General features: G+C 43.2%; 2 protein-coding genes across 3 annotated transcripts; both read right to left on the bottom strand.

Annotated features, from left to right (window-relative positions):
• Positions 1-2763: 2763 nt before the first annotated feature.
• Positions 2764-6401, bottom strand: lrit2 (leucine-rich repeat, immunoglobulin-like and transmembrane domains 2). 2 transcript variants are annotated; one of them, XM_069539040.1, is made up of 4 exons: positions 6172-6401; positions 5125-5915; positions 3362-4107; positions 2764-3079 (listed from the first exon to the last, which is right to left on the bottom strand). In XM_069539040.1, the coding sequence occupies exons 1-4, from the start codon at positions 6279-6281 to the stop codon at positions 3053-3055; spliced, it is 1674 nt and encodes a 557-aa protein (XP_069395141.1). In that variant the 5' UTR covers positions 6282-6401; the 3' UTR covers positions 2764-3052. The 2 variants fall into 2 exon arrangements, with proteins under 2 accessions (XP_069395141.1, XP_019964085.1); XM_020108526.2 differs by lacking the exon at positions 2764-3079 and having other exon boundaries at positions 3168-4107.
• Positions 6402-7031: 630 nt separating this feature from the next.
• Positions 7032-12112, bottom strand: lrit1a (leucine-rich repeat, immunoglobulin-like and transmembrane domains 1a). The gene is made up of 4 exons (XM_069538975.1): positions 11723-12112; positions 10816-11276; positions 9444-9749; positions 7032-9139 (listed from the first exon to the last, which is right to left on the bottom strand). The coding sequence occupies exons 1-4, from the start codon at positions 11842-11844 to the stop codon at positions 8073-8075; spliced, it is 1956 nt and encodes a 651-aa protein (XP_069395076.1). The 5' UTR covers positions 11845-12112; the 3' UTR covers positions 7032-8072.
• Between the last annotated feature and the right edge of the window lie 1054 nt (positions 12113-13166).

Genomic DNA, 13166 nt, shown 5'->3' with positions numbered 1-13166 from the left:
CATTTACACAATAGAGGAGAGAAGTTGGTGTAACTCGTGTTAAGACATGTTATATTCAAGTAGAGCAAGCAGAATATGTAAATTTCACACAACCCTATTCTGTTTGCTTTTGCTCTAAATTCAACCTCAGCAAATTTTCTGCAAATATGTATTATCCTGATACAAGCCCCTTTACCCTCCTTTGCTCTGATGTCAGTGTGAGTGCTACCAATTACTAAGTTACACTGAACCACTCACTGGGTATTTGTGTAGACACCAGCCAGACATGCACACTTTTTTCAAAGTTACATAAAACATTAAATTTGCAGATTACCCTCTCTAATCCAAGGACCAACTTGTTCATCTTTGTACAATATTGCATCGTTGGCGAAAAATCAACAATCCATCTGCCCTGATCTAGTTTGGACAGACAAGATGTGTGCGACTGGCAGCAAACTTTCACATGGTCATGATGACACACAGTGGATTTTATTTGACAAATTAAAATCTGCCCCATGAATTTAAATCAGATTATACGTACAAATGCTTTCCCACAAATGTGACATGTGCTGCTTTTTCACGCACAGTGCAGTCCCCAAGGATCTTTAAGAAACCAAACCCAGATTTTAGGTCCGAAATGTCAAACACACAAAGAAGTTTTGTGACGACAAGCTGTTAATGCTCTGAGGTGGAATGAGGGAATATGAAGAGCTGCCCAAATGATCATGCATTATGCCATGTAAGAGGCAGCCAGGATTACTGGGCTATTTGATAGAGGATTACAGAGTTGAAAGTTGCAAAGTGCATTGATGCTTTAGAATGAGAGAAGAATGCACATGCATGAGTTCAAAAATCCTGGCGTGCATTTGAACTAATGGAGGAACTGAAAGGTAAAATAAATGAAACGTCTGTCCTGGATTAAATACAAAAAATAAGTATATGCAACATTAAGGTGCGAGGAGGAAAAACAGGATATGGCTGAATAAAGATACAATTCATGTGCTCTGTGCTTAAATAGCTGAGACGGAGTGTTTAAAGAACTAACATTGTCATGTTGCATACACAGCAGATAAGGATTACAACAAAAAGCAACATCAATCCCTTCACACGCAAATCATATAAACACATCTGAACAGGCAAGAAAGCAGATGTGCTCCTGCGCTCCAGAAATGAGAGCTGCCAATCTCAGCCAGTCGTTTAAAACCCTCATCTTAAGTCAATGCAAGCGGGTCCGGGCAGAGATGAAGTGATCTCTTTGCGTCATAGCAGACAACACATGGGGATGGAGGACAGGACGGGTGGGGGGTTGGTTTGTGTGATCTGATCATAAAGTGACGGCAGGAAGGGATATTGGAGAGGATGCCAGTGTTTGGGTATTATGTCAAATGAACAATGCCATTGGCCGAGGCATATCCGATGTGCCATCTGTCTGGGTCGGTCGGCACAGATCATGTGTGACGCATGGCTGCTGTGTGGTGTGTGTGTGTAGAGGACGGTGACGTATATGTGCAGTGATGCAAAGAGGATTAAACACGTTAATGAAACTTTACAGTTCAGTGTAACTAACTGTGAAAGTGAAACACAGTCCTGCGTCGACATAAACTATGAACTGTCGATCATTTTCAGCCCTCATAAGTTCCTGCATGTGAACTAGTGTCACTGATCACTTTGATGCAGAAACATTATGTGAACAGGTTTTGTCCTGTAACCTTGTGCATAATCAAATGAAGAGATATATATGAGGTCCACTTGCATAAAATTAAGGAGTATAGAGGAAGCCTATTGCTTAAATGGTCTAAATGAAACTAACAGAGGACGAGATACTTTGACTCTGATGGATCAAGCTTCAGAAATGCAGGGTCCTTCAATTTCTGCAATTAAACTCTATGCACACTTCTTTCCACACATCCAGTTTATATCGATGACTTTCTGTTTAAACCTTTTAGGTGTCAAACTCAAGGCCGAATAATGATTCTGATGATTCTGCATATTTCAGATTTAAATTTTTTTCCTCCAGAGCCACCTCTGCCAAGAGGTTACGTTTTCATCACCTTTATTTAGTTTGTGGGATTATGCAGAAAATACCAAACAAATTCCCACAAAACTTGCTGGAAGGACGTGGTGTGGATCAGGGAAGAACCCAATGAATTTTGGTGCGGATGTGAAAATCGCTAAGCAAATTTTGGATGTTTTTTCACTTTCTTTAACATTGGGAGAGTGGTTGTTTTCTTAGTTTTCACTGATTCCTTAGACAATAATAATGGATCTTGATTAAAAACATAAGGCACCTTTAGGGGACTGATATTCATGAGTGTGTGCAATTTGTTGCAACTCGGTTGAATTTAACGTGAACTCTGGGCCTTGGTGGAGAAAGGCACTCTACTGACATCCATTTTAGTTACATACTTAGTGCCCCTTCAAGTTTTTTTTCAAGGTAAAGCATCAGTAATTAGCCCTTAACGATAAAACACAAACACACATGATTTAAATAATAAATCAATTTAATCTAAATTTGGTGGAAGCGTGCGTGCTGGCAACTTAACAATATAAAATGGACAAGTACAGTATTTAAGGTTTTGTCACTTTGTTTGAGGTTTTGTTACTAATAATGCTGTTATTAAAACAGCTATGCAAAGGAACTATGTCACCACAACACATGGTATGACCTCATACACAAACATATACACAAAAAACTAAATTTAAGATGAAATTAACAATGAAAGAAATGTTTCCAATTACAAAATGCTTAAATATTCGATATATTCATTATCAAGTTAAAGAGAATGTCTTTCTTTCCGCATTTAATTTTACAGTAAAAAATCTTACAAACTAACTGACAGTGTAAGTGAGATGAGCCTTAATCAAACCATTCAGGTTAGCAAGAAAGTCATTTTGAGCTCAGATCAATCACAAAGGCTTCATATAGAGCAACAATTAAAAATGTGTGATCACTTACATTTAAATATCTCATGACAAAAACGTCCAACTTGTCGTATTTCAGACAGAAGCAAACTGCGGCACTTTTCTCTACACTGTAATTCTTGAATTACACTCTCGACATAATGGTCATCATTCACATCATTGCAACACCCTCCCCGGCCTAGAACAGAGGAAGAGATGAGATTAAAACCAAGGCAGACATGAAAGTCATTCTTTTTAATATTCTAGTAAATCAGTATCAAAGTCAGCACGATGCAGCAGATTTATTTATTCTGATCTCTTTTACTAAGATAATTGATACAGACTGATTCATCGGCCTGTTACAAGGTCAGTTTCATGTTTTCTTGCTGAATTACCAAACAGTAATTTAATACAGTTCAGCTGTGAGTCTGCTGTGGTCTGCTTTGCTCTTAATCATTCTGTCATCTGACCTCCTCCTCACCTTCCTGTCTTCACTGGATTCCTTCTTAACCAGGCCCTCGTCGCTGGCGGCCTGCAGGCTGTCGAAGGTGCCCTGCCTCTCCCGCTCCATCTCGTGGGAGCCGCCCTCTCTCTGCTGGCTCTTCCAGAACTTCATGACATCCTCCAGACAGGAGAACCTAGTTTCAGTGGTACACGCGTACATGCCTATAGGCACGGCCAGCACCATGGCTAAAACTATGACTATTATATGAATCAGTTTCTCCCTCTGTTCCATTTCAGTGATGTCACTTCCTGTTACAAACACAATGCACTGGCCTGGACGCGGCGTCTTATTCTTGAGGGTCACACAGATTTCATATTTGGAGGCAGGCATCAAATCAGAGACAGAGTACGAATGGATCCCGGGGCCGATGTAGATCATTTCTTTTTTATTATCATCTGCGCGTCCAAAGTGGATGGTGAACCAGGTTTCTGCGGGACGGTCCAAGGCAGCGTACCACTCGATGGATATGCCACGTACTGTCTGTTTGGCGATGCGGATGTCAATGTAGACGTTTTCATCCCCAACCCCGGGTGCAGCCGGGACGCCGGGGAGGTTTGACGGGTGGGAGCTGTCAGGAGAGAGAACATCCAGGAGGACACTGACAGAGGAGTTCCCTATGAAGTTGACAGCGGTGCAGGTGTACACACCACGGTCAGCAGCATGGAGGGAGGGGATCACCAGGAGGGATCTGATGGTGTCCTCATCCACTCTTTCCTGAGACTCTGGGAGGAAATAAAAGGGGATCCAGTGTGGTTTAAAGAGCATGCAAGATTAAAGAATAGAACTCAATCTGTTTTCACAGAAAGAAAGAAGATAAGCATAAATGATGTAATCAAATAGGTCCTTTTTTCTACATTAGAATAATCTGAGGTAGAAAAGGGAACCCATGCTTTAGGCCACTTGTCTCTATTAAAGTAGAAGGCTGAACAATAACATGACCTATATACATACACATGAGCCACAATAACACAAACATATACTGGACATCAAAAGCGTCAAGATAGATGTGAATTGTGAGGCTGCATGTTAAAAGATATTTTTCAGCATTAGCTTTTGTTAATTGTTAAATTCATTTTTATTAATTGTGTTGAACAAAATTGTTGTAAAATTATAGTTCAATTGACAATTTTCGCAAATTGTCATGATTGAGAGTTCGACGATAGAATGATTAATGAACCATTTATTTACTAGTTTAAAGTCAGTAACTTTACTAGTTTACCTTTTATTTGCTAGTATTGAAGATATACTTTAGATTGCTTTAGCTTGAGTAAAGTAAAGGTAGCCGGTTGTTTGCATACCTCTGGTATCTAACTAGGATAATATTGATTACATGCAGTAGCAGTAGAAGCTGTGTTACTATCTGTAGAGTGTGGACAGTGTTGGCTGCAGCAACCTGCTTTCTATCACTTTATGATGGACTGGTAACTTGCAGGCTTGATCTACAGTAAGCACAAGGTTAAGTCTAATGACGCAGATGTTTACTTAATTACTCAGTATCCCAACACTGCTGACACTAGGTAGGCTACAGTGCACTATAATCTCCAACACTTAATCAACAGTGATGGTGTTGTGCAGCTTGAGGGAATCAGTGGTGGGCCAATATCCAGATTTAGCCCTCCTAGCCTTAAGGAGAGGTTCGAGGTCTCTGCAATTAAAATGTGTGCTTAAGTATCTAATTTACCGCAAGATATCAGTGGAGCCGGTGCCTGGATGACCCGCTGCGAGTGTCACACTCTTACCATGAAATCCTCTGATTATCTTCAGACCATATGTCCACCACACCGAGGGGTCGGGCCGGGCTTTGGCGAGGCAGCGCAGGGTAAGGTTCGCGCCCTGTGGCAGGCTGATGTTGGAGGCTGGGCTGCTCACCGCCGGCTTCACACACGCCTGCAGCTCGACCTCGTGGAAGAACTTGCCCGCCCTAAAGTCCGGCCCTGAGCAGGTCAAGTAGGAGTTCATCAGTATAATCGGGGGCGGTGGGGACCTGATGAACTCCACGAAGCCCTTCAGGCGGCAGTCGCAGAGCCAGGCGTTGTCGTGCAGCGCCAGGACGACATTCACCCCGAGGGCGGTCGCCTCCCGGTCGCCCATGCCCTGCAGCTTCTGGTAGAGGGGCCAATTTTGAAAGACCTCCTTTGATATGACCGTAAGTCGATTGAAGGACAAATCTAAGTAAGTCAGACCTGGCAGAAATTTTAACGCATGCTCCGGCAGCACGTCCAGCTGGTTGTGCTTCAGGTCCAGGATCTTGAGAGCCGGCGTGTCCTCGAACGCTGTCCATGGTACTGAACGCAGCTTGTTCCCCTGCAGGCGCAGCTCGGTCAAATTCCCCAAACCCTCCAGGCCCTTTGAGTTAATGAGTGTGATGTCATTGAAGTTCAACCACAGGTTCTCCAAGGAGGGCGCACTGGAGAAAGCCCCTCTGGGTATTTCAGTGAAGTGAGATTTTTCTATACGTATTTTGGTCATATCATTTGAGAGGTTCCCTGGTATGGCCCCAAACGCGTTCTCCTCCATGCATATGAGCGACCTATGTGATTTAAGGGAAATAGGATAAGTGAGCATTTGCTTTCTGTGCCTCATGAACACACAGCTTTATCGCCTGTGTTGGCTGTCATTAGGATCACATGTTAGAAACAAAAAGTGCTCGACTTGATTGAGAAAATATTCACTCAGTAATTTTCAGTAAAAACATATTCTCCTTCACCCACAGTCACCCAGTGACACAGTTAAACAGGATACAAATACCTCTGCCTCACAGTGAACTTCGTGAAATCAGGTCTCACCTCCCATGACGGTCCTCCACACAGCTGCACCCGTGTAAACATTGAGAGACGCTTCCATGCGCTTGGATGTTCAACACAACTATAACTAGCAGGTAACAAATTATGTCCATAGTCCGTGAAAAATCCCAGAAGTTGTGGGCTACATTCGTGCTCAAGACATGTCGAGTGCGGGAGACGAGAGAAGCCTATTAAACTTAATCCCTGACGCACCGTGAAGCGCACTGAGCAAGAGCTTCTAATTCTTAGGAAAGACACGAAGGATTGACACTTGAAGGAGTTAGTGCGTCTGACCCACTCAGTTCAAATTGGCACCACTTTCTGATTAGTTCAACTGTTATTTTTCATACTAATCAATTGTGTTTTATTGCTAAATTATTGACAATAAATACATTTTACACCCTTTATAAAGAATTTATATTCAATTCAATTTCATTTGTATATCACCAAATCACAACCTACATTTTCTCAAGGTACTTTGTGAGGTGGAGACCTCACAAAATTAGAGAGAAATAGATAAAATGGGGGAGAAAAGAGAGGTGGCTGTAAAAGAGAGAGTGAGAGTGAGAGAGAGAGAGAGAGAGAGAGAGAGAGAAACCAGTTGTGTGACCTTCAAATTATGGTTACTATTCTTATTTTTATTATTAATAATAATAATTAAAATAATCATAATCATAAATAATAATTGTTGAATAGTGTCAGATCTGGATCCTGCAGCTCTGGTATGAGAGAGAGAGAGAGAGAGAGAGAGAGAGAATGATACCTATGTTGGCAAGGTTTTCCAAATGGAGACCTTGTGATCAGTGGGATCAATATGTTGAGCTGAAAGGACACATGTAAAAACACACAGCAATGCTAACTGGTTGTGTATATATAAAAGTTTATTTATCTATATTCAAATTATATAATTGAAATGAACAGATCTACATCTCATTGGGGGTAATGATGCCTCTAGGTGGCACAAAACAGGTACATAGAGATATTTCAGTATGTGTCTCATTGCCAGGAGTAGAAATATTTTTTTTAACATTTCATTTTTGCATCATGTCCACGCTATTTACACGGTGTCATAGTTCAGACCTTCATGTACTTCTTTCTCCAGCTCCAGCTTTTTTCTTCATTCACCAGAGTTGTTGAACCATGCCTGTGTGTATATCTTCTCTGAGAACGTATGACAGATTATACAGAGGCACAGACATAACTGTATATGTGTGTGTACATTATCCAGGTAACATATTTACAAATCATACACGTACATATATGATATAAACAATGGAATGTATACCGCTGAGTTCCCTTTTAATCAGATGAGATTGCAGAGGTTTCTTTGCTGGGCCCTGTGAGTGAAATTAAATATTAATTACAATAATAATTTCATTTTTTGACTTGTTTCCTCTTACAGGCTTAGTAATAAAAAAAACATTCTTTTAGACATTAAAGCATGAGTGTGTTTGGATGCTGTGTCAAATGTCTTATAATTTTAACTGTGTGGATACATGTGTGACAACCCAGTGAGTTTCCCTCAATGTTTGGTTAAAATACAAGTGAATTAAAATGTTAAATATTCTCTAAACTGATATTTCCATGATAGTGCAGCGTGCAAAGGTCCTTTGATAGAAGTTGGCTCTCTGCGGCGGCGGAGTTGGTGGCGTGATCCAGCGCGGAGGAACAGGTGGGGGGGAATCCCAACGTGTGGGCGTATGGGAGTGGGTGAGAGGGGGACTGACGTCAGGATGTCGCTGAGAGTGAGAGTACTGGTAGTGATGGGGGTATGGATGTGGATGGACATGCAGGTGGGGGTGGTGAAGGGTATGTGAATGCATGTTAGTGTGTTGGCTGGGACGTGGATGTGGTTGAGTGCGAGGGAGATGGCGTGGAGCAGGAGCCGGAGCTGGAGCATGATGTCAGCAGAAGTACTCGTTGGGCTGTCCCTCTATCTTAGCCGTGGCCTCAGAGTCCAGGCTGGAGCGGGCCGACAGCAGCCTGTTGGACTCCTCTGGGTTCAGTCTGTTCAAATACTCGCCCTCAAGCCCTTTGGCCTTTGTACCAGGTGACAGCGTTTCAAAGGTCACATATGAATCTTGGATGTCCTTGGACTTCTTTCCCCAGTACTTCTGAATGCGTCTCTTCAGCGCCCCACAGCACACGATGACGGTGAGTGGGACTGCGATGATACAGGCCACTGTGATCACAATCACGTTAATCAGCCTCTGGGTGCCAGTGGCACTGGCTGCTTCATCAGTGGAAAATATCACACACTGCTCCTTCTTTGGGATCAGCCCCCTCACACACACACAGGCAATGTACTTGGTCCTGGGCACCAGCCCTTCGATGGTTACACGGTTCTGTCCCGCCCCAACATTGATCTTCCTCATGTCCCTCTCTCCAAACACAGCATACAACACACTAAATGCTGTAGTGTTCTTGGCTTTAGGGGCTCTCCAGTTCAGAGAAATTGTATTGTCTGTGTCCCCCACTACCTTCACTGAGCGGACCACCCTGTCCGGGTCTTGCTGCAGCGACGAGGTGTTGGCAGCCAAGTTGCTTAGGTTTGTCTTCTCCAGATCCAGCAATGCATCTGGGTTGGAGGAGGTGGCAGGCCCCGGTGTGGCTCTGTCAGCCAGGCTGTAACTGGCTAGATCAGACTCAGAACCAAGCCCAGGTGGGAGGCCAGGATCCAGGGCAGGCAGGGATGAAGGGGTGGAGGTTGGAACCAAGTATCTGGCCACCAGTTTCTCCTGGTAGGCAGCTTTGCCTATTTGGTTGGATTTCTTGACTTTTGCCTTCTTCTCACTACTGGTTTGATTCCCCTCTGGCTTTGGGGAGTTAGAGACAATGAGAGAAATTACAGCCTCTGCATTCCCTGCGTAGTTAGTGGCCTTGCAGATGTATTTCCCTGAATCATGATAGGACACAGCTGGGACACTGAGGATGGACCAGGTGATTCCTTCCTTTGACGTTTCCTGCTGGACTGTTGCAGCAGAAAAGAGAAAATACGGTTGTTACATGATGACAAGAAAAGACAATGTGAAAACATTGAAATATTTTGTGGCATCTGAGAAATATCCGCTTTAGTAAACATGTAAATAGACAGCTGCAGGTGATTAGTGTTGCAGAACTCACTGTTGTGGCTGCAGCTGTCAGTCAGACTTACAACCTGACTATCTCCACTGCTCTGTGTGTAATTAACAGCAGCACTATAGTGCAGACAAAAGCATCTTATCTCAAGCTCTAAACAATGAAAGCCCCCCACATCCACAGAGGTGCTGACTCACCTGTTCCATTGAGGGCTCGTCCATCGGTCCTGCGCCATGTCAGGTCCGGGATGGGGACTCCAATGGTCCCACAACGGAGCAGCACATTGTTTCCAACAGCGCTCCGGACTCGCGCCACGGCGGTGTGGATACGTGGGAGCTGACAGCGCCTCAGCTCTGCATCACTGAACAGAACCCCCGACACGCTCTCCGGCGCGGAACACCGGAGCCTGGTGTCGATGAACGCCACCGACAGAGTTGGGGACTTCTGGAACTGGACTAGGTCGTAGAGCCGGCAGTCACACACCCAGGGGTTGTCATGGAGACCTGAGGGAGAAGGTATAAGTGAGGCTACAGGAGGAAAGACGAGCATCCAGCTGTGTGCAAAGTGATGGACCAGCCAGCAGATGGCTGGTGTGGATGTTAAAATGTTAATCCAGTAAGAGGATTAACATTTAATTCATAAACTACATTATGACCATGACTATGGCAATGATGATGATGATGATGATGATGATGATGATGATGATGATGATGATAATGATAATGATGATGATGATGATGATGGTGGTGGTCTTGTGGTCAAGGTCAGGTTTTGCTGTCATTTAACCCACCTGTCCTCAGAGAGGTGGACAGCTGAACGTGGAGCAGCTGTCCACTGCTCGGAGGATGAGGACGTTTTAAACTCTGTTTTCTCAACATGCAGTGGGATGTGAAATGCAGAAAGGTTGTGCATATCTTTCTTCAAAATTTAAAGAAAACAAAACGCAAAAAGAAAATCTCACTTTTTCCACTCTGACTTAAAATATGAGCTTTGTCCTAAAGTAAACTGGTGCAGAAGGATCGTTTAAAAGCTTGAGGAGAGAAAAATCTGTTCAAAATTTTGAATTCATACAACCACCATATATATATTTCATATCTGCTTTATGTAGCCTTAAAAAGATAGAAGGAGGTTTTGCTATGTTTATTAATGGGAAGTGTTTGTTAACAGTTCCACTTCCACTTATTAGAGTCAGGAGACGTTATAGCTATTGACAAATATCAATCAAATATCAAATGTCATCTGTTTGTAACTACATTATAGTGTTTTAAATTTAACATGTAAACACTTTCTATAAATGCTTAATAATGGATGTTGAATTATTAATAATAATAATAAACAATAAATATATTTTGCTAAATGTGTTTTTCCTCCGATATTGATGTAATTTCATCGTCAGATTTACTGATCATAAGATGAAGTGATGTGTTGCTTAGCAGCTGTTATCCAGCTGTTCAAGAACATTCCTCTGCGTAAATGTAACACCACTTCCTTTACGCACAGTTTTTGACAGTACCTGGAGCTGAGGGATTGGGTGCATGAAGGGTGCATGAGTGACATGGTGTCACTTACCAAGTATCATCTTGGAGCTCTCTGGTCCTTGCGCTGGTTTCACCGCCAGCCAGGTGGAGAGCACCTCTGCAGGCAGGGTCAGCAGGTTGTTGCTGGAGAGGTCCAGGTAGGTGAGGTTCTTAATGTGAGTGGTGGCCTCCGCGGGCAGCGAGGTGAGCTGGTTGTTGTGCAAATCGAGAAGTCTGAGGCTGGGCATGTCCATGATAGATTCCCAGGGAAAGGCGGTGAGGGCGTTCCCGTCCAGGCGAAGCTCTTCCAGGTTGAACAATCCCCGGAAACTGTCCGGATTCAAGGCGGACAGGGTGTTGAAAGACATCCACAGGAATTCCAGACTGGAGAGGTAGTTAAAGGCTTCGCTTGGTATCCGCTGAATGACCGTCTTCTCGATCCGCAGCTTGGACGTGTCAACAGGGAACCCGACAGGCACAAGAGATATGTCGGGGTCATTGCAAATCACGCTCCTAAAAGAGGAAGAGACACGTGAATTTATGTTCAACATCCTGTGCAAATTACGCAGATTGATATATTTTACAGCAAATGAAACGATGAAATTAAATGGAAAATGAAAAAAACACCATTAAATTCAATTAAATCATGTTTTGGACTCTAAATGAAAAGTTCACATGCCACTAAAATCCTGTGGATAATTCTGAAAAAACACTCATTCCCAATCCATCCAAACACTTAAAAACGCATAAATGGGAGGGTTGAAAGTGCCTTTGAGAGATAATCCTGCATTAAATAAAATTGGATCGACATGCACTCCCTGAATTATCTTTTGTACACGTGTTCACCTCTCTGAAAAAATATATCCTCGTGTGAGGACTAGACCTGCACTTCTAAAGAAACGCACAAACCAAACCAAACTGCAGTGTGTTTTGGGATATAAAATAATTCCCATGCTTACCTGGCCTTTGATCCATCACTCAGGTTGTGGTAGAAACAGCTGCACTGCGACGGACAGGAGCTCACTGGGGAGATAAGTTCACCTGTGGCCAGGTAGAGCCCCAGGAGCAGAACGAGGAACATGTTGGCCCACTTTTACGCATACGCAGCTACATGCGCCCAGTTTGCGCCCTCTGAAGTCAGACAGACTTGCTTTTTTCTCTCATTTACAAGAATATCATCCGCATGGCTTGGTCCCACCGCTTCGCTGTCCCATAGTGATCAGACTGCTATGAGTCCCGAGATAAAAAGGATATACAAGGATTAGCGAGGACTGGCGTTCTTTTCATTTGGATGCGTATTGCATCCCGGAATCCGATAGGCTGTGCAGAGACGTCCCTATTTATTATCACAGAAAAACACTTCCGAAATGGTCATAATCCACTGTGATGTTTGGATTTTTTTCTTTCTCTCAAATGTAGTTTGTTCATTTGAGCCCTGCCATGACTGTTAATCTGTGAGTGGGCAGCACTGCGTTTTACCACACGGTGGCCCCTACAACAGCCTGAGGCTCCTACCTTGGGGCCTGTGCAGTCCACAGATGTTTCATTTTCTGACTGTCATCCTTGTTTTATTTAGAGGACTTTGAATATTAATATCGCTAAAGAAAATAGTAGCTCCGCTATTAGAAAGCAAAGATTGAGATTTTGGTTTCAAACCTCCCTGTTTGAAATGGACTGTTTACTTGGTAAACAGTCCATACATGAACTTTGCTTGAACTCTTTCCTATGTCTGATCAATGCTTGTGTGCTCTGTTCAACAATAACTCCTCATATATAAATACAGTTGTGCTCGCATAAGAGGAACCGTCTGGACCATCTTTTTTTAATTTTTACCTTTAACTAACAAATGCCCTGAGTGTTGCTGTGCACTTGGCCGATGCAACCTCAAAGTTCATGATCCTCTTGTTGACCCTGATCTGTGCAACCAGCAAACTTTCTGTTTCCTGCAGAAGCAAAGGCAGACGTTTCCTGTTTATCATACTGTATAAAAACCTTCTTCTCTCACTATTCCAGGTTCCACTCTGAGCGTTTACTTTGTAGACAAATCGATGAAGAGGAAATGATTCTATGAATGTCATGACAGAGATCTGCACTACATTCCAATGTGAAATGAAAATAATCAAAATGTTCTGGCTGTGACTCTGACCCAGGAATTTACCCAGGAGTCAACTGCAGCTGTAGTTTATCTAAGGCACCTTTAACTCAGTCCACAGCCTGAAGGCACAATTGGCACCCTGAAGGCGACATTGATAATTATAGCACTTGTAAATACCACACACAAGTTATTTGGCACCAGTCCCTTGTGTTTCCCCCCTGGCATCACAAAGTGTGCAACTGAATAAATAGTTACACACACTTTGTTTGAACAACTTGGCAGCAGGAACCCACTTTTACATCTGACGT

Source organism: Paralichthys olivaceus, chromosome 14 (genome assembly GCF_024713975.1).
Source record: "Paralichthys olivaceus isolate ysfri-2021 chromosome 14, ASM2471397v2, whole genome shotgun sequence".
Taxonomy (NCBI): Eukaryota; Metazoa; Chordata; class Actinopteri; order Pleuronectiformes; family Paralichthyidae; genus Paralichthys; species Paralichthys olivaceus.
Note: the sequence above shows the minus strand (reverse complement) of the source record. Positions and strands in the feature narration are given on the sequence as shown.